The 25,227-nt window shown below is 37.5% G+C and overlaps 1 protein-coding gene across 10 annotated transcripts in view; it reads left to right on the top strand.

Annotated features, from left to right (window-relative positions):
• Nucleotides 1-25,227, top strand: part of TASP1 (taspase 1) — a 403,549-nt gene that overhangs the window by 119,018 nt on the left and 259,304 nt on the right. For 8 of the 10 annotated variants that reach the window (XM_050745318.1, XM_050745319.1, XM_050745316.1 and 5 more), the window contains one exon: nucleotides 5,187-5,265. In XM_050745318.1, the coding sequence (XP_050601275.1) occupies nucleotides 5,187-5,265 (79 nt within the window). The remainder of the gene's footprint in view (nucleotides 1-5,186; nucleotides 5,266-25,227) is intronic. The other 2 variants (XR_007717088.1, XM_050745320.1) reach the window with 1 other exon arrangement.

The raw sequence follows: 25,227 nt of genomic DNA, 5'->3' as shown, positions 1-25,227 counted from the left end.
TGTCTTTAGGAAAAAGCTCTACTTGACTATCCTGCTTGCTTTTTAGTTGGATAAATGATTTTAGAGTTACATTTTTTATTTCCTCTATTCTATGTATAGTGACATTTGGCCCTTTACATCCCTCCTCTGATCAAGCATTTCAGCCATTTTATAAAATAACCAGTATTTCAGGTCACCAACACATGGTATCACTTAAAAAATCTAGAAAGGAGATTGCTCTAATTTATGTAAAATTTGCTTGTCCTCAGTTCATTTGCACATCCTCTTTACTTTGCCCCTCCTGCCGTCTCCGATCTTTAGTTTTATACTGAGAATGAAATTTAACAATCCATTTGATCTAGGAAGATTTCTGAGGATAAACCAATTTTGACACATTACTTGTGGGCTTAATAAATATTTGTTGAGTGAACAAATGAATTGGATACTCTCATGGACTAGTTGCAAGGGTTCATTTAAACTCAGTATTTAGGTGGCATCTTATACATGGAATGTGTCTTGTTATGCTTTGTGTACTTTGTCACATTTGAAGAAGAGTCAATGTCACAGTTACTTTGTTCATGAAGGTTAGTTATTATTTGAAGTAGAGAGATCCAATTCATGGAGAATATCACTGCACACCCCAAAGTGATATTGCTTGATCTGCTCTAAGCTGCTTACATTCCTAGACTAGGAAAAAGGGGAAGGGAAGAATAATGAGTTTTGTGCTACTCTGCCTAGTGTACAAGGGGCTGTATAGGGAATGATTACTCCATGTGTGTACAGTGCTTTGAACTCATTATAAAAGCCTTTGTCTGGTCATGGTATTTTTCTTACGTTATAAAGTCCTGTGTATTTGTCAAGTTTGCAATAGGAAAATCAAACTTGGCATATCAGATTTAGATACCCTAGTAGAAAAGGTGAGAGAAAAGCCAGCAGAATCACCTTTGATGCATTATAGTCCCCATGACTTTCTCACTGTTTTCTGTTTGTTTTGGTTAGCAAAATAGCAACAACAGAACTAAGGATGGTTCTGGACTATGTTAGCAGGATATTATGTCTAACAGTCTTGAAGCTGTTCTGCCCCTGCACTTAGAACTGTCCTGAGCAAAAGAAATACTTCTGTAAAATTTATGTGTTGATTTGCCTCACTTGGCTAGTTTATGAATACCTAGCTTCTGAGAGTTATAAAATCAGGAAAGAGTGTGAAACAAGAGTAAAAGGGCTTATAGGAAAATGCAGTTGCTTAATTGGATTATAATGCTTGGATAGAGGAGATGTAATAAACTTGAAACTATGTAAGTATCAGATGAGAGGTAAAGAACAATTCTTTTTGACAAGCCCAAATGAAACAAAATACAAAAGTAAGTTATATCAAAGGCGAATTATTTTTTAAAGTGTGCTGAAACTAGATACTTTTAATGTATGTTAAATGCACAATTAACTACTTAAAAATTTTAGCATATTACCCTGCTGTAGATATATGATAGCAGTACAGATGGTGAATGGCAATTTGAGGCCAGGCACAGTGGCTCACTCCTGTAATCCCAGCACTTTGGGAGGCCGAGGTGGGCAGATCAGTTGAGTTCAGGAGTTCAAGACCAACCTGGCCAACATGGTGAAACCTCATAGAGAAAGAGAAGTAGAGAAGGTGAGAGAAAAGCCAGCAGAGTCACCTTCAATGCATTGTAGTCCCATGACTTTCTCACTGTTTTCTGTAATTCCAGCACTTTGGCTCATGCCATCTCTACTAAAAATACAAAAATTAGGCCAGGTGCAGTGGCTCATCCTGTAATTCCCAGCACTTTGGGAGGCCAATGCGGGTAGATCACTTGAAGTCAGGAGTTCAAGACCAGCCTGGCCAACATGATGAAACCCGTCTCTACTAAAAAATACAAAAATTAGCTGGGTATGGTGGTGCAAGCCTGTAATCCCAGCTACTTGGGGGGCTGAGACAGGAGAATCGCTTGAACCTGGGAGGCGGAGGTTGCAGGGAGCTGAGATCTCACTATTGCACTCCAGTGTGGGTGAGACTGAGACTCCGTGTCAAAACAAAACAAAAATTATCTGAGCATGATGGCTGACACCTGTAATCCCAGCTACTTGGGGAGGCTGAGGCAGGAGAATTGCTTGAACCTGGGAGGCTGAGGTTGCAGTGAGCCAAACATGCCACTGCACTCCACCCTGGGAGACAGAGCAAGACTCTGTCTCAAAAAAAAGATAAGAAATGGGAATTTGAATTAGAACTTATTTGCTTCTTTAGCTTACTGTAATTATTTGAATTTACAGTTTGGACATGAGAAAGGAATTATTATATTTCACTTGTCCCCCTAAACTTCACCCCACCCCCAGACAAATAGGCAGTTGAGTTTACTGGTTAAGTGTGGACTTTCGATCCAGGTAAACCTCTATTCTAATCCCACCTCCCCACTTACCACACCCCTTACTTTGAACAAGTTGCTTAACATCTTTCAGCTCCACTTTCTACTTCTGTAAAATGGGGATAACCAGCTACCTTACAAACTTGTAGAAGATTCAATGTCAAAATGCCTTTAAATTACATATTATAGCCCTTAGTAATAATAGCTAGAGCTAGTGTTAATTAAGCACTTGCTGTGTTCAGCAAGTATGTTAATTCACATGATCCTGTGACAATATGAGGTAGATATTTTCATTATTCTTATTGTATAGAAGAGGAAACTATGGCCCAGAGAAGATTAATAATAATATCATTTATATGACCTTATTTTACTGCATAATAACTTTAATAAAATTTTAATACAGTTTTACTACCAAAAAGAAATAAGATTTTAAAAATTTGTTTTTAAAGGCTTGCTTAAGCTTGCCGTATTTTGTCCAAACAAGTGGATAACAGATGGACAACCTCTAATTCTTTTATCTTACCTATCACTGTCTTAGCCCAGTGAATTTCAGAAGGTTAAGAAGGAAGACAGTTTTAGGTCTTGAGACTAAGGAAGAGTATCATAAAGGGAATTTTCTTAAAGGGAAGGAACAAAGGGTAAGTGTAAATGTTCTTTTCTAGAAAGATGACCTTCCCTGGCTTTCTAAGAGGTGTCCTTGGGACCTTATTTACTATTTTTTGAGTGCAGGCTCCTGGTCATGTTAATTGTGGGAAATGTAAAAGATGATGATGATGGGCAGTTCAGAGTTTTCAATGAAGGAAGAATGGGTCCTTCCATTGATTTCTTGTGTTCTCTGAGACTTCGGCTGATCCAGCCCTTGCTTTAGGGAGTACCAGTTGAATAGTTATCCCACAGGTCTGCTAGTTTATTTATAAATTCATATTCTAAATCACTTCTGAAGGGCTTTCAGTTGCCACACTGACCCTGAGCCAGCATGTATTTTAGAAGCATGGTGTTTTCAGAGGCAGTAAACAGATTTCCCACTGTCTACCATATTGAGAGTATCTTGCTCAGTTCTTGGTTCTACTTTTAAGAGGGGTATTTCAGTAACATCTGGAGACAGCAACTGTGGGTCACATGAACATGGGAGACTTCATCTCTGGTTATCCTGGACACTGACTTATTTCTCTAGGAGGGTAATTATGAGAGAGTGGTGGGTTTGTGCACAGTTTGGGAACAGCTCACAAATTTGGGTTTCTTTGGGTTAGAAAAGAGAACTAGAATAGCTGTTTTTAAAAAATTAGAGGACTTTCTGGGGAGGTTACAATACTTCCAGAGATCAGAGCCAGGACTAGTGGTTGGAAGTTGTGATACAGCAGATATTTGTTACCAGTGGAAAGTGTCCGAAAATGGAATGTGTTCCCACATGGGGTAGTGAGGTTCTCAGTGTCAGAAGTGCCTCAGATGTTTCATGTAGATTCCTGCTCTGGGTAGAATATTGGAGCTAATGATTTCTAAGATCCTTGTAAAAAATAACAGAATATCATAGAAAGCTGAAGTCTGCTCACCATCCCCAGTCTTAGCCTATTCCCCAGTCCTCAGAATGAACTCCTAGGAAATATCAGTACTGCTTTATGGGAGTATCTTTTTCCTCCATCAATGGCAGGGAATACTGAATGTTGTAGTTTGCTTTTTTTTCAATTCAACAATATGTTTGGGAGATCTTTCTGTATTTGTTCTTAAAGATTTTTTAAAAAGCTTAATTCTTTTATTTTTAACCTTTGCAATGAATTCCACATACTGCCATGCCAGGGTTTATTTAGCCATTTCCTTACTGATTGACATTTAGGTTGTTTCAAGTTTCTTATTCTTATCAACCATGTAGTAATGAACTGTTGAGCGTGCCTCCTTGTATTTTTCTATGATAGCTAGCTAGCTAGTTTTTTTTTTTTTTTTTTTAATTTTAATTTCTACTTCTTACTATGGAGTGGAAAAGTTGTTAGTTGTGATTTCCCTCCCAAAGTCAGAAAAGTCATTGTGGATATCGAAGAGAAGTAGCATTATTAAAACAAAATAGGAATGATCGTCCTAATCTTTTATAAAACCATAGTAGCTTATTGTGTTCCTGATGGTTTCAGATGTATAAATCTGCTCTACCACCTAACAAAGTGATGAGCTTGAACAAAAGAAAGGAGGCTTTTTTACCTCCTTTCTTTTCATCTGGCTGACTCTAGCACAATGGTGAGTGTATATTGGACCCTTTGATACAGGACTGTTTGTACTTCTTCTTGTGCCAGTTCGACACAGACATGGAAAAGGCCCTCTTGAAGCAGGATTTCCTAGAGCATGGCAGGAGGACCAGCTGCATCCCAGTACCCCATGACCCTGGTTAACAGTACTGATTCCCAGGTCTTCCCAGACACTCAATCAGAATTCCCAGGAATCAGGGTTCTTATCAGTCAGCTCCCCCAGTAATCTGACACACACCTAGTTTGAAAACTACTATTTTAAGCCAACCACATTGGTTTTAAGGGGCCAGAAGAACAACTAGCTGACAAATTACAAAAGGGAGAAGTTTTTCAGGGAAGGAAAAAATTACTGCTGATGACACTAAGAAACTTTCTTTTGCTATTTTCTGAAAGTTTTTAGATGAATGGAATATCTGAAAACATAGTTTTGATAATATTAAAAGCATCGTGCGGGTCATATACAACATCTGGTATTATCACCTAGTTGTTTTATATCATTATTAAACCAGGCTTTATTAGATGGGTATGATTTCTGTTGAAAACTAATAATTACATATGATATTTCTGAAATATTATATCTATTTTCTTTTTTCCCCAGGCTGCTCTTTATGGATGTGGCTGCTGGGCTGAAAATACTGGAGCTCATAACCCCTACTCCACAGCTGTGAGTACCTCAGGTATTTGCTGCTTTCATAACCATTTCTCATAACTTCAACCTTGTCAATCATTTAATGATTAAAAGCAATATTTATAGGTAAACATAGAGCATGTGCTATGACAGTGTATGGATGTGGGAAAGATCTTCAGTATTTGGGAGGTTTTAAGGGTTGTTTAGTATCACAGTGTAAATGCTATACTTTGCTAACATTTTCTTTTCTTTTCTTTTTTTTTTTTTTTTTTTTTTTTTTTTTTTTTTTTGAGTCAGAGTCTCACTCTGTCCCCAGGCTGGAGCAGTGGTGTGATCTTGGCTCACTACAACTTCTGCCTCCCGGGTTAAAGTGATTCTCAGCCTTCCAAGTAGTTGGGATCGTAGGTGTGCACCACCACACCCAGCTAATTTTTTGTATTTTTAGTAGAGATAGGGTTTTGCCATGTTGGCCAGGGTGGTCTTGAACTCTTGACCTCTAGTGATCCGCCCTCCTTGGCCTCCCAAAGTGGTTGGATTACAGGCGTAAGCCACTGCGCCCGGCCCACTAATATTTTCAGTACAACTCTGGAGTTAACTATGGTTAATTATACCTTTATAGATATTTTTTCTAATGATCCATGATGCTGCCAAGTTTAGACATCAAAAGACATAAAAGTAGCAGGTCATTTCAAAAATTAACAGATAATCTCTTGGGTAAAATGTTGATGTAAAACTTACAAGGTGCATTTCCAAATATATAGTTTATGACATTCAGTTCTTGAATGACGCTTTCATTGTAATACAGGTCCTCTTTTTATATCTGTATTGTAAAGGCATTATTTAGTACAAAGTGTGTGTGTGTGTGTGTGTGTGTGTGTGTGCAGGAGATGGGGAACACGAGAGTTTTAATAGGCAGAATGGTTGTTGTCTATTTCCATACTTTAATCATACCTGTGCCAGATGTACATAAAGCCTTTTCTCATTATGTGGTGATACCTCTGGTTGCCAAAATATTGATTGATTCCTGTTTCATGTTATCCCTCAAGTTACAGTCCTATTCCTTTCTCTCTAACAGTCTCAGGCTTCATTGGGAGAGTGGACAAATACGGCTTCTTTTCCTACCTTTCTGTCTCCAATTTCTTATCACAATGGTCTCTGCCCCACTACACCAACAAAGCACCCAGTCCAGTAGCCCTCTTATCCTGCTTTCTGCCTACTCTTTCTGCGATCTCTGGTGCAGGTGACTTTTCTTTTTGCATGTAGCATAGATCCTGGAACCCTCTTGGTTTGTCTGCCTCTCTGACCTGTTCCATCTTGGCCTTCTTCACAGATTCTTACTCCTCTGTCCTCCAATTGCCAACAGCCCCAGGGTTGGGTCTTTGGTGAATTCTGTGCTTTCTCCTGCGGATTTCTTGTTATTTCTGCTGTTCTCATGATTTCATCTTGTCTCTCTCGGGATTGGCTTCCATGTCTGTATCTACTTTGGACTTTTGAGGTGCAGTGAGTCCTTTCTGACTTCCTGGTGGACATGTTCCTATAGGTGCTATGTATACATATCAGACTCATCAGGTTCAACAGAACATTTCGTTCTTCATCCACACCCTGTGCCACCTTTCTCCTGTGTCCTCTATCTCTTTTATTGCTCTTATTCTCCTATCCTTTGCTCAGAGTTGAAATCTTGGCACCATTCTCATATTTGTGGTTTCTTTCTGTTTCTTCTTTCCTGACTCTGTTCTTTCAGACTCATGTTCCTATGCCTGCTTATCTTAGCAGCATCCTGACCTAGCTCCATTTCTTGCATCAGTGGAAAAACGTGGTTGTGAGCTATTGGCCTATCAGGAGAAGTCTAAAGATGAATTAAGATTGAATCGAATCCATACTACTTTAATGGTCAAAAAATTGTTTTTAGTCATTTTTGAAGAAATGAGCATAATGTAATAATATGAGTTAATTTTTAAATTTAATTTAATATTCATGGCACATGAAAACCTTGATGCATAATGTTTACAAATTAGGCTGTGAACATAATTTAGTATGGCCCTGTGTCTATGGAAAATTGTAGTATTTGAACAAACCAAAGACAAATTCATCGTTTCATTTGGATTTTCCCAAAGAAATCTCAGTTGGAATCATGTATTATGAGAGTTTTGTTTTTGGTCAATATGTTGTTCAGTGAGATAGGTTATTGTTTAGACATTACTTTCATATCTAGATGTTAGGAGAATTGGATTCTATTCTAAACTGAAATCCTGAGAGCCTGCCTGCTTGTGTCAATTTGGAAAAGAGATTTCCAAGTCCACCACTCCCCTACTCTTATTTTAAAGTAGGTGATGTGCAAGTTGGAATAAGAACATACTCCATGGATTTGATTCTATTAAGTAGAATGCAAAGAATGGGTAGGTAAAGTTAAAATTGTAAAATTAGTTTTTTCTCTATTCCTTTTGAATATTTCCTTCTTTGCCTATCCTGTGTCAGTTGAAGATAGTTTCATATGACTAAAGATACCTTTAGCTTTCCAGTTCATGACATCCAGTGTAGCTTTTTAACTTAGATACCCAGCTTGTCATGTTATACGCTTCCCAAGCTAAAAGACTAACCTTCATCAGCCCACAGAACCTGGGGATAATAGACTGAATCTCCAGTCCCTCCTGTCCATTGGAGTTTGTGTGATTGCTTCACTCTTGTTTCTCATGGGGCTGTTGCTAAGAAGTGGACAATGGAAACACATGGCAGAGTTGGGTGATCAAGTCAGAAGAAAGGTGGAGCACTGGATTTTGCAACTGTTTGGCCAAAATAGAGAAGACTTGTGCCTTAGGCTGCTGCAGAAAATCCATTTTAGGTTTATATATATTAGAAGGTGGTAATTGAAAGGCGGAGAAAAGATAGTTAGTTATGGTTAGGATAGGGCTCTCCCAAGGCCAGATGGGTGATTTGGTCATTAGCCTGAGGGATAAACTCTAGCATCTTGTTCTCATCACCGGGTGGGGAGAAATGAGTAAGGACTGGAGGAGAGGGGGTGGAGTAGCAGGAGCTGACCTTTCAAACTCTGACTAATGTTCTGGCATCATAGGAATTTGCCTAGCTAGGGATAGAGTAGAGCAGACACAGGGGTTCCTGTCTAGACTCTTCCAGACCCACTAGCTGTGGAGCCTGGGCAAGGGGTTATTTGTAAAACCAGAATAATATCTACCATTACTCTAAGGGGTAAGTAAGTTGACATACACAAGGCTTTTAGTGCATTTCTTTTCCCAGAGTAGGGGCTCAATACTTACTGTATTCCACTGAATCTGAGTCATCATTCTTTATCAGATACACCATTATTTTTATACCACTAAGGAAACAAAAGACTGTCAATTAAAGTATAACACACTGCCTTGTCATCACTTAATGCATGGTGGTTGCTTTACAGGAAAATATAGAATTAGGAATGTTCCACCAGTGAGAAGTATTTGCTTCACTGATAACAAAGTCATGCCTCATTGCCATTTCCATACCTTTCTATGTGTACAATTATTTTTAATTTGAATTCTATATCATACTGTAATCCTTCTGAACACATTTTGAACAACAGTTTAACTCAACACATGTAGTTCCAACATGGCACATAACTGAAGGGTCAACACTTGCAAACCGCTTGCATCTAGAGGCAGTGGCAGCTCTGTCACCACTGCAGCCTGGAGGATAACATGGGAGGATGCATCAGTTATAACACACCTCCTGAATCCAGAAGTTTAAAAATGTGAAAAAAGTATATTTTAGAATTGATAAATTATAGTAAAAGCTTTTCTTATTCTCAGCTTTTTCTTGAAAATAAATAATTTGTTTCAGACTCTATTGAGGCAGTAAGATAAACTCTTAAGGAAAGGAGGGCTGTGGGTATATTTGTGTCTCCTGAGTGCCTGACACACAGCCTTGTACAGGGTGAGTGCCCAGTATACAAATAAAAATTAAATGTATGTGTGGGTCCTTCCTCTGAGAAGAATGCTTACTTTTTCAAACAGATTATTCACCATGGACTTTCTTTAAATAGGATTTTAAAATATGATTCAATTTGCCAAATTTGGATTCACACATAATTTTTCAGTAACACAGCAAATGCATAATGTAAGATATATCTGGGATCTGTCTCTGGCTGTGGAAAGGAGGAGCAGATTGAAGATTAGAAGATCAGAAGGAGGGGAAAAATGCAAGAGATTAAGTTTATGCTTTGGTTTACCTTAACATTGCTTTTCTGTTACTTGTCCATACAGTTCTTTTTTCTTTCCTTTTTTTTTTAAAAAAAAAAAGCCAAAAACCTCCTTTGCCTATCCTGTGTCAGTTACAGAAAAAAAAAAAAAAAAAACCCTCTGTCGCCTAGGCTGGAGTGAATGCAGTGGTGTGATCATGGCTCGTTGCAACCTTGGACTTCTGGGCTCAAGTGATCCTCCTGCCTCAGCCTTCCAAGTAGGTAGGACTACAGGTGCACACCATCACACCTGTCTAATTTTTAATTTTTTTGTAGAGACAGGGTCTTGCTGTGTTGCCCGGGCTGGTCTTGAACTCCTGGGCTCAAGTGATCCTCCCACCTTGGCCTCAAAAAGTGCTGGAAACAGTGAGTACAGGGGCACTGATGGCAATTGACTAAGATCAGAAGATGTAGGTGTCATTCCCCTCCTTAAAGTGTTCTGGCATGAAGAAAGACCTGCTACCTTGTTTCTGCTGTGAGGCCAAAGGATTTCTGATTTTCTCAGTTCTTTGCTTTTCAAGGTCTTCGCTCTGGGCATTTCTAGAAACCTGAGGGCCGAGAGGGCTGTGGTCAGGACTTGCCAGGAGTAGCTTCAAAAGTAGATGGAATTAAAAAAATACAAAAATTGAGAACAGCCTTATGCCTCAATATTTCTGAGCTAGTGATTAGTTTCTTCCTCAGGGGCTAGGAGAATATGCCATTCCTTTTTGATTTCTTAACTTAATGAACAGCCAGAGGTCTTCCTCTGCCCCTCTGTGGGAGATTGTCTATGGGACTGTGTTAGAAAACTCGTGCCCGGGGACCTGTGTCAGGAGGGCACAAGACAGCCTTCTCTGTGAGAGGGGAGTTATGTGACAGCAGAAGCCGATAGGAGACCACTGCTGAGATATTTACAGATGCCATGTGGCCATTGCTGTTTAAGGATGTGTGGAAGGCAGGCAGGAATCCATGCTTCAGCTTCTATTTAGCAGCAGTCATTCTTGCACTGTGTGTGTCACAGGCACTCTTGGTGAATACAAGGCCTATTCTACTGAGGACTCAGTGCAGGTCACCTAGGGTTCCAGTCTTCCTTCTAGCCCTCTCCCCGTTTCTTAGCAACCCTTCAAGGTGAAACCTCAAGGAATTTTCTATACTCAAGGTTTATTATTTTCTTTAGTTCTCTCCTCTCACTCACTTTTATTCTACTTCAGTCAGACTTCTCTACCACTCCATCAGTCTGTTCTTGTCAAGATTAACAGTTACCTCTAAAGTCATGTGATTATCTTTATAAGCAGCTTTTGACATGGTTGCTCAAGTAACTTGCTCCTCCTGTAAATACTGTCCTTAATAGATTTCCAGGGACCACACTCTCCTGTTTGTCCTGCCACCTCACTGGCTGCTCCTTATCAGCCTCCTTTGTTAATAGTCCTCATCTCTTTGACCTCTCAGTGTTGGAGTGCCTCAGTGCCTGGTCCTTGAACCTCTTCTCCCTTTCTTTGTATGCCTGCTCCCTTTGTGTCTCATCCAGTCTGATGGCTAAGTACCACCTATGTGCTAATGATGCCCACAGTTTTATCTCCAGCCTGGGCCTCTCTCCAGAAATGAGTTATAATTCAAGTGCTTGGTAAAATCTCCACTTGTATGTATAACAGACATCTATTTAGCATGTCCGAATATGAACTCTTGCCTAACCCTAAACCTGTTCTCTTGAAATATTTTCCCCACAGCAGAGTCAATTCCAGTGGCTCAAGTCAAAATTTTGGGTTCATCCTTGACCCTGTTTTCTATCTCAGTCACATCCAATTCAACAACAAACTTTGTCTGCTCTCCTCCCTGAATATATTTAAAACCTGACCACTTCTCAGCACGTTAATGGCCACCAACAATTCTGTGGTGCCATCATCTCTAATCTGGATCATTGCTAGCCTCCTAGCTGGTTTCTTGCTTTTTGCCCCTTTACCCCTTTATTTGGTTCTCAACCCTGGAGCTGGTGTTCAAACCGAACTCAAATGATGTCATACCTGTATTTTGAACTGTTCAGCTACTTCCCTTCTTAATAAATGGGAAAGCCAAAGTCCTTATGAAGGGTCTATAAGGCCTTGTTGGAGATACTTCTCAGCTTCCCCTCAGAAGCTCTTGCTTTTCTTCCCTTGCTTACACAATTCCAGCTATGTTGGCTGCCTTGCAGTACTTCACACATGCCATGCACACTCCCGCCTTAGGGCCTTTGTCAAGCTGCTGCTTCTCCTTTAGCTCTCCACCCTCAGTGTCTTAAGCCCCCACCCTCATCTCATCAGGCCTTTATTCAAATAAGTCACCTCGATGAGCTCTTCCCCAGCCATCCTATATGAACATGGAGTTCTTCCTTCAGCCAACATTTCCCGTCTCCCTTTCATGTTTTGTTTTTTTCCCATAGCAAGTATCATTATCTAATATTTTATATCTTTAAACAATTTTCTTTTAAAAAATTGGTTTTATTTTCTAATTTGAGTTGTCCTTTATTTTTCTTTCTTTTAATTTCAACTTTTACTATAGATTCATGGGTACATATGCAGGTTTGTTACATGAGTATATTGCATGATACTGAGTTGCGGTATGATTGATCCCATCACCCAGGTAGTGAGTGTGGTACCCAATAGATAGTTTTTCAACCCTCGTGCCTCTTCTTGCCTCCCTACTCTAGTAGTCCTCATTGTCTATTGTTCCTATCTTTATGTCCATGTGTACCCAATGTTTAGCTGCCACATATAAGTGAGAACATGTGTTATTTGGTTTTCTGTTTCTGCATTAATTTGCTTAGGATAATGGCCTCCAGCTACATCCATGTTGCTGCAAAGGATATGGTTTTTTGTTCTTTTCTATGGCTGCGTAGCGTTCTATGGTATATATGTACCACATTTTATGTATTTAATTCACCATTGATGGGTATCTAAGTTGATTCCAGGTCTTTGCTATAGGGAATAATACTATGATGAACATGTGAGTGCCTGGTCTTTTTGGTAGAACAATTTATTTTCCTTTGAGTATATACCCCGTAATGGGATTTCTGGGTCAAATGGTAGTTCTATTTTTAGTTCTTTGCTATTTTCTTTTTATTTTCTACCCTGCTCTAAACTCCTTAGGGGTGGGGATTTTCATCAGCTTTGTTCATTGATGTGTGAATGTTGCTTATTATCTAGAACTGCTGAATGAGTGTGAATGAATATGAATGACAAACAAATACATTGCGGTGGGGTGAGCCAGTGAAACCCAGATGAGTGAAGGCTGAGAGGAAGGCGGATGAGGGGCTAAGAGTGGTATATTCTGGATAAGAGCAGAGGATGCCTGAAGAAGATGATTGAGTGTGAGGTGTATGGGGTTTAATTTGGGGACTTAGGTGGTGGTGTTGAGACATTTTCTTTGGTATGAAAGGGAGACTCTTGAGTAGGGAGATAATCATACTTTTAGAAGATACATGAAGATAGCTCTTTCTTCTCTGAGAATGTTCTGGCATGGTGAGCAATGATCCAGACACTGAGAAGCAAAACTAGTCAAGGAGTTAAATACATTGCTCTTGGTCCTCCTGGTGACATCCAGAATCTTTAGTCCACTTTGAGTCCTTAATCTGCCTTGTTGGGCAGGCTGCCACTGGCTTCTCAGAAGTTTCTTGTCCTTATGAAAGAATAAACCTTCATAATTTTGTCACACTCAACAAGATTCTTAAAATGCTGAGAACTAGGAGCTGCCACTGGAGCTGAAATAATTTGAGACATAGTATGTGGGGGTGGGAATAATGCCATGGGAAATCTTCTTGTGACTTATGACTTCTAGATGTGAGCCTAGATAAAACCCTAACGTTTGTAAACATTATCATCTTAAAAACACTTGACTCTTTGGACTGTTTGGTTGTTGGGGGTGGGAAAAATAATATTCATTTACAGATAACAGAGTATATAAACTACCAGCACATTTCTAAGAACTGAAGTAATTATCTCGGATGGGAATTCTATTCTGAGTTTGTTGTATACTCTAATTAGGTCACTTCATATCTGATTAACTTTTAATATATTACTTCTTGCTCTTTATATAAGTAAAGTCACTGATGGTGCAAAATTATGTAGAATTCTGAATTATGCCAGACCATTTTCTAAGAAACCAGTTCAATGTGACGGCAATTGATATATCTTAGAGATTTTAAATGAGTGGATTTTTTCCTTTCATTCAGTGTGACATGTTACATGTATCTTAGAGATTTTAAATGAGTAGATTTTTTTTCCTGTTTGTGAAATAATGCATGCTCATTGATAGAATTTGGAAAATGAGACCAATAATTTTTGCCATCCTGTGCTAGTCACAATTAATATTTTTGGTGGATTTTTGCTATTAAACAAAAGTGGAAATACTGCTTAGCTTGTATTGTGCTTTGTTCATTTAATATTTTGTAATGAACATTTTAATGTATTATTATTCTTCCAAACATAATTTTAAAGGATATGAAGGATGTCTTTCCATGCATCATGAGTTCAGGTATTTTGCTCCTCAGCAAGATGACTTGTAATTGGCCTCATGCAATAAAGCAGCAGCTGTTTTAGAGGCTCTTATTCTATGATCTAGCCTGGTTATGATAAAAGAGAATTAAAAACATAGTCCTTGTCCTCAAAGGACATGAAAGCTGGGACCTTGGTAATATAGGAAACTTTCTTGCCAATGTAGAAATATGTTGACATACTGGCTATAGCAAAAGGCTTATTAGCACCGAATGAGGCTCTGCTGCATCCATTTGCCTGGGGAACGTGCACTGTGGTGCTTCCCAAAGGATCACTCGCAGGTGCCTCCGTGTACCTGATGGCTTGACTGGTGTTGCAGCCATCAGTATATCTCCTTTTCTTGCCACCTTTCTCTCCCCAAATCTCACCAAAACCAGTTGTTTTTAATCTTAGCACTACCCATCACTCTCCTACACTCACTGAAATGCCTTCAGCCCCTAACCTCTGGAAGAGCTGAGGACATCCTGGAGGGAAGGTAAGTCTTTCTCTGGAAGAGATTGTAGACCTGAGACATAATGGATAAAGTGATCCCCAAGATGTACTTTTGATGTTTTAATTTCTCAGATTTTTTGGCTAGATACTTACTTTGCATTGCTTTGTTGTTTTGTGAAAGAACAGACTTCTAATTTTAAAACACAAGGTGAAGAAATGGTAAAAACAGAAGCATAAGATCAAGTGATGGGTTAAAATGCCAATCCTGCTATCCTTGATGTAGTTCTCCCTTTGATTGTTCTCACTTGAAAGAATGTGTTTTCCTTCCTATTGTGGAGTACTACCTGCTGTCAGTTGGAGAGGGGGTAAGTTGAGCAACCTGTCAAAGACTTTCTAAGCTCCCTTCATATGGTTCACAGAAACAGGGCTGGATTTTCATTTCTTCTTTCATTCAACAGGAGTCTCTTTCATGTTTGAAAATTGAAAACGCGTGTTTTTCAGTGTGGAGCGAGGATGTGTGTGCCCTCTGTCACACCTGTTTCTAATTTCCTGACTTGAAAGCATAACCCATCAAAAGGAGGAGAAAAACAATTTCTTTGTGACATGCTGCTTCGTGGCCCTTACTGGACTCAAGGCCTTCATGGGTTTGCCGCCTTGGTTCCCTCTGTAGAAGGTTCTTGTGAGAGGCAGAATTCACTAAATACAACTAGTGCCTTTTATGGCACAGGGCTGTTTTTGGTATTATTTTGTTGTAGTTCTTTTCAGCTCAGGAAATTTACTTGAAATAAGATTTATTTTAAAAAATATATTAAATTTAGCTGAGCAGTATATGTTGGAAGGATATCTGTAAGCTGATCAGTGAGCCGACTGACTGGCTAGGAATAGGGTTTGGTTGAGCATACGAATGTTTAAATTCCATAGTGCTGTTTAACATAAATCAAATAGTTCCAATGGGCTGCTTCATGTTTGTGTGTACTTTAAAGTCATGCCAGCTTAAATGACTGTGAGGTACAATGTGTTGACTTTGAGTTTTGTAAATTGATAATTTGTTGCTGTGAAAGTTGTACATGGTATAACTCATCACTTCCTGAAGGTACTTAGTATGTCTGATACTGGCAAGCTGTCATGAAAAAATTGATGTCCAGGGAATTCTGGGCTTTTGCTTTCAGATGCTTGAAATGTAGATATTTAGTTCTTCTTAAGATTTCCCTGGACATTGTAAGTATAAGGTATATTGATCTTTAAACACATACTTCAGTTTGGGCTCCTGTTTCTCAGCTTTCTTTGGGATAATAATCTGAATGGTGTATTCTCGAGTTTTTTTTTGTTTGTTTTGTTTTTGTTTTTTTTAAATGCATGAATCACCTTGGGGATCTTGTTAAAAGGCAGGCTATGATCCAGTGGGTCTAGAATGAGTCCTGGGATTCTACATTTTCGCAAGCTCCCAGGTAATGCCAGTGCTGCTGGTCCACAGACAGTACTTTAAGCAGCAAGACAACACTTTGATGGGCAAAGTGGTGCTGTGCAACACCCATCACATACAAATTACCAGTTGCTTTCCTCATTGTGTTTTGGTGCATCTAAAGCTAAGATGATCTGGTGCATATTCTTAACTCTTGGGTATCCCTGTGAGCATTAATGAATAGTTTAACAACTGACCATTTGGGCTAGCATGGATGGGGACTACCAAGACAGGCTTATTGTGTTGGAAGAAGTGATGCTTATGTTTTCAGATTCTTATGGAATATACCAATTCCTGTATGTTAGCCAAGGTTCTTGCTGCAAACAGAAGTTAATACAGCAAACTGCTAACTTGAAAAGGTGCTGATAGAGGGGTTAGAAAGGCATAGTGCTGAATCAAATGTATTTATTTTAACTAGCTCTGTTCACAATGGCTGGTTAATTTGGGAAAAAAGATTTATTGATGAATCATGGAGAGAAAGTGGGAACATGTAAATGTAGAATGCAGAGAGTTTGCATTTTTATTAACTTGTTATTGAATATATGTCATGGTTCTCATTAGTGAATTGCAGCATGATCCAGCCCACAGTATAAAATGCCATGATTAAAGGTACCTTACATTTTTATTTTCAGAATATTTTGTTCATATCATGAAAAGTACACTTATTTGTATGTTGTATTTTTCTTTTAGCTTTGATAAAAAAAGAATTGAAAAAAATACTGACTGGTAGAAAGAATGGATAGTCGTTTAAAAAAATCTGAGTTGGATATTGAAGAAATAGAGACTTCAACTAAAATTCTACAATGGTATTTTAGGTCTGCCTGTACCTACATTGAATTGAAGAGCAAGTACACTTAGGGGCACATTGAGGTGAGGGATTTATGGGCTTTGGAATCAGACTTCAGCTTGAATCCTAATGGAAGGAGCAGATTGGAAGGATTGTGCCCATCCATCCCAGGATCGGGACACCTTTCCTTATGGAGGAGAAACACACGCTATGCCAATTCTCATGGATGTTCTCACTTTGCACCATTGAATTTCCTATTAGTTAGGACTCTCTTATGGCTGTGTTTAATAATGCTGAGGAGTTCTGGTTTCTCCATTTCTCTCTCTGTATCCCAGCCCTAGAAGATTTTACTTGTTCTTCAAAATTTCCTTGTAAATTATATATGTTGTAACCTATCATAATTTCATAATTATCACTGTTTACTAATATTGATGATAGAATAATTAATAGGCTCCCTATTGAAATCTGCTAAGATGATATAGTGTTGTGTTCTCAGAAATATAAAAGAATATTTACTTCAGTATAGCTAAGATAGCTCATAAAATTCATGTCAGAGGATAATAAGGATTTGAATATTTGCTGCACATTTGTTTCACCTGAATTCTTTCTTGTCCTTAAAATTTAGATTTGCCTGTGTTCTACCTGTTCTGCGTTCCTTCTCATGCAAAAGTAAATTTTGTGGGATATGGAAATATAATATTCTCAAGTTAAAGATTTTTTGTCTTTGTTTTACATATCCTCCTTTGTCTGACTCATCTTACCTGTTTTGATTTTATTCTTCATCTCAGTAGCAGGTCTTTCTTTGTAGCTTTTCATATCAGAATTATAACATTTGTATCTGGAATAAGCATAAGCAATGTAGTCCTGGACTTTCCTCAGAACCACCTTTGCAAGTTCAACGCTGCCTGTGCCATCAAGTTTTCAGCAACTCGCTATGGGAATTGCACAGGTTTGTCTTATTAATCTACAAGTCCAGGCAACTCTTATTATTTAATAGGAAGGCCTAGGATTCACTTTATTTTTTCTCTCTGCTATAATTGCAATATAAACAACTGAGCACAATTTCTTGAGGAGGAGTGCGTGTTTCTCTTTTGCTCTTGTTTATAATCCCTTCCCTCCGTATCCATGTGGTGAAGCCTGAGATGAGCTCAAATATCATCTCTTTTCTGCAGCCATTCTCCCTCCCTCTCTCCCCACTTCTTACTCTCTCTTCTGTCTGTCTCCCTACCTCCCTCCCTCTTTTCTTTCTTCCCATGCCCAGCTTCAAAGATTTACTCCCTCCAAGATCAGTGGTGCCATGATGTGGAACTTATACTACTCGTGGTTGTTCTTCTCCCCAAAGCCTAGGAGGTCCTTGAGGACGAGACTATTGGCTTAAAGATATAGTAGCTACTCAATAAACATCAGTTGAATTGAATTCAGGAACCTTTACCTTTTTTGAAGCACTGTCGAACAGATTCTGCTTGGCAAAACGACTGACTTGTTCCACATTGGTAAACTGGAACTAGTGTTCCCGTTTGTTTAGGAACTTCAAGTATTCATGGTAGAGGCTTTGTTCTGTGAAGTGAAGGGTAATTTAAGTTTGGATTGGTGTGGTTTTGATAAAATCTATTACCGTTTTCCCTTCCTGTAGTGATTAGGGTGCTTTGGGTTGCAGTTAACAGAAATTACTACACAAATTGGGTTCAATAATAAGAAAATACATGATTTTATGTAAGAGAAAGTTCAGAGGTGGGAAGACTCCAGGGTTAATTGGTTCAGGGGCTTCATTGATGACATCAAGGACCTTGTTCTCCACGTCTCTTGCTTGCTCCATTGCCATCATTGTTGGCTTCTTTCTTGGGCTGATAACCCAATGGCCGCTGCATTACCACAAAACTCATCACAAAAAGATCTCCAGAGGGATTTTTAAAAAACAGTCTTTTTTTAGCTTTTTTTCCTCCTAGGAATGAGGAACACTTTCTTGAGAAGCTCCCCAGCTGACTTCTCAATCGATGTTTTGTTGATTGGCTAATGTCGTATGCTTATTTCTGGATCAATCACTGACAGAGGAAAATGGGATTATGCATGAACCAGTGATGGTACACGGCATGCCTATGGGTTATGTATATGACTGTGGGTGGGTGGAAAGCAGAAGGAGATCAAATTTCATTCTGGAAAGGAGAAGGGAGTAAATGTGTAGGTGGTAGCCACTGGTATCCTACTAAACTTGACACTTGCCATCATTTTGTGATCAGTAATAAGGGTGAACCAAAAACTAAAAAAGATAATAATAAGGATGATAACAGTAGTTAGCATCTGTTGAGCATGTGCCATGCTCAGATACTGTGCTGAGTACTTTTTACATAATGATTCTCATTTTCAAATAGATTTGTAGTTCAGAGATGTCAAACAGTGCCTGAATGCCCAAGGAATATAATATGTCTTCACTCAATGAAGCTGGAATAATTTGAGAAGGAAGAAGAAAGGCTAAATTTAAATTTAATTAGCTATTTTTATTCTTACTAGAAAAGTTATAGATTAGGTATTTAGAAAGTTAAAAAAAACCATGTAGTTGTCATTTAAATCTGTTCTTACCAAAGCCATGCATCCTTTATTTTTGGCTAACAGAGAGCTGGCCATAGAAAATGGATGTTTTTGTTTTGAAAAATCGAATACAGTAGATAAAAAAAAAAATGCCCCCACAAAGTTTGTTTATATCTTCATTTCAGTTAAATTGAGTAGAAGAAATGAAATCTGGCCTTTTTCATGTTGTTTATTTTCTGCTTTGCTTCTTGGTTCTGGGGGCAAGATTCCTAGTTGTGTTTGAATTTGTTTTCCTCTCAAGTATCATTTGCAAAATTAGTGTGGAAATTAATAAACTGTTTCTATTCAATAAGTGTTGTAATTGTCCTAATATGACATAATATAATGCTGTTTCATTAGCATAATAAAATTCAATATATGCTCATTTAGCCTCATTCTACTGTTTTTTTTTTAGTCTAGAAAAGAAGGAAGGTGCTTTGCATAAGTAACCAGTATAATCTTTATTTATTAACTTTCATTTTAGGTTCAGGGGGACATGTACAGGTTTGTTATATAGGTAAATTGCAGGGGTTTGGTGTGCAGATTATTTCATCACCCAGGTAATAAGCATAGAACACAGTAGGTAGTTTTTTGACCAGGAAGGTGAAAGATCTCTACAACAAGAATTACAAGACCAGGCGTGGTGGCTCACACCTGTAATCCCAGCACTTTGGGAGGCCAAGGCAGGTGGATCACGAGGTCAGGAGTTCGAGACCAGCCTGTCCAATATGGTGAAACCCTGTCTCTACTAAAAAGTACAAAAATTAGCCAGGCGTGATGGCGCGTGCCTGTAGTCTCAGCTACTCAGGAGGCTGAGGCAGGAGAATTGCTTGAACTTAGGAAGGCGGAAGTTGCAGTGAGCCGAGATCATGCCATTGCACTCCAGCCTGGTGACAGAGTAAGACTCTGTCTCAAAAACAAAACAAAACAAACAAAAAAGCATTACAAAACACTGCTCAAAGAAATCAGAGATGACACAAACAAATGGAAAAACGTGAGATGATTGCCACAATGAAGCTAATTAACATAATCCATCAACTCACATAGTTACCTTTTTTGGTGTGGTGAGAATAAAGATCTACTCTCTTAGCGAAGTTCAATTCTATAATACATTATTATTAACTGTAGTCACAATGCCATGTATTAGTCCTCCAGAATTTATTCATCGTACAACTATAAGTTCATACCCTGGGACCTTATCTCCTCATTTCCTCACCCTGGTAACCACTCTTCTGTTCTTTGTTTCTGTAAGCTTGACTTTAGATTTTTATATAAAAGTGAGGTCATGCAATAGTTGTCTTTTTTTGTTTGACTTATTTCATTTAGCATGATATCCTCTAAGTTCATCCATGTTGTAACAAATGACAGGATTTTCTTGGTTTTAAAGGCTAAGTTACACACACACACACACACACACACACACACACACACACACACACACTTTCTTCATTCATTCATTCATTCATTCATTGATAGACACTTAGATAGTTTCCATGTCTTGGCTATTGTGAGTAATGCTGCAGTGAACATGGGAGTGCAATTGTCTGTTTGAGGTACTGATTTCATTTCCTTTGCATATACAACCAGAAGTGGGATTGCTCGATTATATGGTAGTTCTGTTTTTAACTTTTTGAGGAACCTCCATGCTGTTTTCCAGAATGGCTGTAGTAATTTATAATTCCACCAACAGTGTACAAGGGTTCCCTTTTCTCCACATCCTTGTCAACACATATTATTTTTTGATGTTTTGATAGTAGCCATCCTAAGAGGTGTGAGGGAATACCTCATTGTGGTTTTGATTTACAGTTCCCTGGTAGTGGTGTTGAACAACTTTTCATATAACTACTTATTCTCTTATTTGTGTATCTTCTTTGGGAGAATGTCCTATTCATGTCCTTTGCCCGTTATAAAAAATAAAGTTATTTGCTTTTTTTGCAAGTGTATTATATAAGGTCCTTATATATTTTGGATATTAGTCTCTTATTGGCTACAGATTGAGTATCCTTTATCTGAAATGCTGGGGACCAGAAGTTTTTTGAATTTTGGAGTTTTTCAGATTTTGGAATAATTGCAGAATACATACCAGTTGAGCATCCCTAATCTGAAAATTGGAAATCTGAAATGCCCAGTGAGCATTTCCTTTGAGTATCATGTTGGCACTCAGAAAGTTTCAAATTTTGGAGCATTTCAGCTTTTAGATTTTTGCGTTAGGTATGCTCAACTCATATTTTGTTTGCAAATATTTTTTTCCCGTTCAGTGGATTGCTTTTCATTTTGTTGATTGTCTCCTTTGCTATGCAGAAACCTTTCAGTTTGATGTAGTCCTACTTGCTTATTTTTGCTTTTGTTGCCTGTGCTTTTGTTGTCATATCCAAAAAAAAAAAAAAAATCATTTCCGAGACCTTTGTCGTGGAGCTTATTCCCTATGTTTTCTTCTAGGAGTTTTACTTCTTTAGTTTTACTCTTCCAGGAGTCTAGGTATTATGTTTAAATCTTTAAGCTATTTTGAGTTGGTTTTTGTGTACGGTATAAGGATCCAGTTTTATTTTTTGCATGTATTCAGTTTTTTCAACCCGATTTTTGAAGAGAACATCCCTTCTCCATGGTGTGTTTTATTGCCTTTGTCAAAGATTAGTTGACTGCATATGTATGGGTTTATTTCTAGGCTTCCTATTCTGTTCCATTGATCTGTGTTTCTGTTTTTATGCCAGTGCCACACTATTTTGGTTACTATAGCTTTGTAATATAATTTGAAGTTAGGTCACATGATGCTTCCACCCTTGTTTTTCTTGCACAAGATTGCATTAGCTAATTAGGATGTTTTGTGGTTCTATATGAATTTTAGGATCGTTCTTTCTATTTCTGTGAAAAATGTCATTGAAATTTTGATAAGGATTACATTCAATCTGTGGATCACTTGGGTAATATGGACGTTTTGACAATATTCTTTCAATCAATGAACACAGAACACAGGTATCTGCACTTTTTTCCTTCAGTTTCTTTATTATTTTATACCTTTTATTTGTTTTTTTTTTTTCTTTTTTTTTTTTTTTTTTTTTTTTTTTGAGATAGGGTCTCATTGTGTCACCCAGGCTAGAGTACAGTTGCAGAATCATGGCTCATGGGAATCACCTCCTGGGCTCAAGTGAGCCTCCCTTCTCAGCCTTCTGAGTAGGTGGGACTACAGACATGTGGCACCATGCCCGGATATTATTTTATTTTTTGTAGAGATGAGGTCTTGCTGTGTTGCCAGGCTGGTCTCAAACTCCTGGACTCAAGTGATCCTCATGCTTTGGCCTCCCAAAATGCTGGGATTATAGGAATGAGCCACTGGTTCCAGCCCAATATTTTGTAGTTTGGAGTGTACAGGTCTTTTATCTCCTTAGTTAAATTTATATCTAAATATTTTATTCTTTTTGATGCTATTATAAATGAGATTTTTTTCTTAATATCTTTTTGGATGTTTTATTGTTAGCGTATAGGAATGCAACTGATTTTTATATGTTGATTTTGTGTCCTGCAACTGTACTGAATTTGTTTATTTTAATAGTTTTTTGATGAAGTATTTACAGTTTTCTATATATAAGATTTTGGCATCTGCCAATAGTAACAGTTTTACTTCTCCCTTTCTGATTTGAATGCCTTTTTGTTTAGACAAACAAAAATGGAAACACAATGTACCAAAATTCTGTCTTTTTTTTTTTTTTTTGCCTAATTTCTCTGGCTAAGACTTGCAGTACTGTGTTGAAAAGAAGCAATGAGAGTGGGCATCCTTATCTTGTTCCTGATGGTAGAGGAAAAGCTTTCGACTTTTGACCATTGAAGTTGAGGCCTTTATTGTTTTGAGGTGCATTCTGTACCTAATTTGTTGAGAATTTCTTTTTTTAATCATGAAAGTGTGTTGAATTTTCTCAAGTGCTTTTTCTGTCTCTATTGAGATGATCATATGGTTTTTGTCCTTCATTCTATTAATGTGGTGTGTCCCATCTATAAATTTGCATATGGGAGCCATCCTTACCTTCCGGAGACAAATCTCACTTGGTCATGGTGAATGAACATTTTAATGTGCTATTGAATTCAGTTTGCTAGTATTTTATTGAGAATTTTTGCATCTGTGTCATCAGGGATATTGGACAGTAATTTTCTTTTCTTACAATGCCTTTGCCTAGCTTTGGTATGAAGACAATGCTGCTTTTGTAAAATGAGTTTGGAAATATTCCCTCTTACTTGATTTTTTGAAAGAGTTGAGAAAGATTGTTATTAGTTCTTTAAACATTTGATAGAACTTAGTAACAAAGCTGCCAGGTTCTGGGCTTTTCTTGGATGAGAGATTCTGGATTACTCATTCAATTTCCTTGCTTCTTATTGGTCTGTTGAGATTTTCTTTTTCTTCATGATTCAATGTTGGTAGATTATATGTTTCTAGGAATTTACACATTTCTACTAGGTTATATAATTTGTTGGCATATAATTGTTCATGGTAGTGTCTTATAATCTTTTGGATTTCTGTGGTATCAGTTGTAATGTGTCTTTTTTCATTTATGATTTTATTTTAGTCTTTTTTCTTTTATTCTTAGTCTAGCTAAACATTTGTCAATTTTGTTTCTCTTTTCTAAAAACAGCTCTTAGTTTTGTTGATCTTTTTTATTGGTTATCTAGTCTTGATTTTATTTATTTCTGCTCTGATCTTTGTTATTTCCTTCCTTCTACTAACTTTGGCTTTAGTTTGTTTTTCTTTTTCTGGTGTATTGAAGTATAAAATTAGGTTGGTTGTTTGAGGTCTTTCTTTCTTCATGTAGATGTTTATTGCTGTTAATTTCCCTTTTAGAACTGCTTTTTCTGTACCCATACATTTTGTTATGTTGTGTTTCCATTTTTGTTTGTCTCAGATATTTTAAAATTTCCCTTTTAATTTCTTCCTTGACTCATTGTTTCTTTCAGAGTGTGTTAATTTCCATACATTTGCAAATTTTCTAGTTTTCCTCCTATTATTTCTAGTTTCATTCTATTGTGGTTGGAAAAGATTTGCTGTGATTTCAGTGTTCTTAAATTTGTTAAGAGTGTTTTTGTGGCCTGGCACTCCTGGAAAGTATCCTGTGTGCACTTGAGACGTATGTATATTTGGCTGCTGTTGGATGGAATATTCTGTATGTGTTAGGTCCATTAGATCTAACATATAGTTCAAATTTAATATTTCCTTATTAGTTTTCTGTTTGCGTAATCTATCCATTGTTGAAAGTGGGATATTGAAGTTCTCTATTATTTTATTGTTATCTATCCTCTTCAGATCTGTTAATATTTGTTTAGGTATTCTGACGATGGGTACATATGTATTTACAATTGTTACATCCTTTTGGTGAATTAATCACTTTATCATTCTGTAATGACCTGCTTCATCTCTTGTTACACTTTTTGACTTGAAGTCTATTTTGTTTTACAGTAAATATAGCTACCCCTGCTGTCTTTTGGTTTTCGTTTAGATCTTTTTTCATACCTTCGTTTTTAATCTATGTGTGTCCTTAAAGCTTTAGTGAGTATATAGCATATAGTTGGGTCTGTATGCCACTGTTTGCCTTTTTATTGTAGAATTTAATATATTTATATTCAATGTAATTATTGATAGTAGGGATGTACTATTGCCGTTCTGTTATTTTCTGGGTGTTTTGTAGATCCTTTGTTCTTCTTTTCTTTCTTTCTTTGTGATTTGATGATTTTCTGTAATGTGCTCTTTTGCTTTGTAGTTACTATGAAACATACATAAAAATCTTATAGTTATGAAAATCTATTTTAAGCTAACAACTAACTTTGATTAGATATAAAAACTCTACAGTTTTATCCCCCCATCCATTTTATGTTTTTGATACCACAATTTATGTCTTTTTATATTGTGTATCTGTTAACAAATTATTGTAGCTATATTTATTTTTAAATATTTTTGTTTTTTAACCATTATACTAGAGTTATGTCTTTTATATACCATCAATTCAGTATGAAAGTATTCTAAACTTGACTATGTTGTTTCCTTCACCAATAAG

Source organism: Macaca thibetana, chromosome 10, assembly GCF_024542745.1.
Source record: "Macaca thibetana thibetana isolate TM-01 chromosome 10, ASM2454274v1, whole genome shotgun sequence".
In the NCBI taxonomy this organism is placed as follows: domain Eukaryota; kingdom Metazoa; phylum Chordata; class Mammalia; order Primates; family Cercopithecidae; genus Macaca; species Macaca thibetana.
The sequence above is the reverse complement of the archived record's forward strand: the minus strand, read 5'-3'. Positions and strand labels throughout refer to the sequence as shown.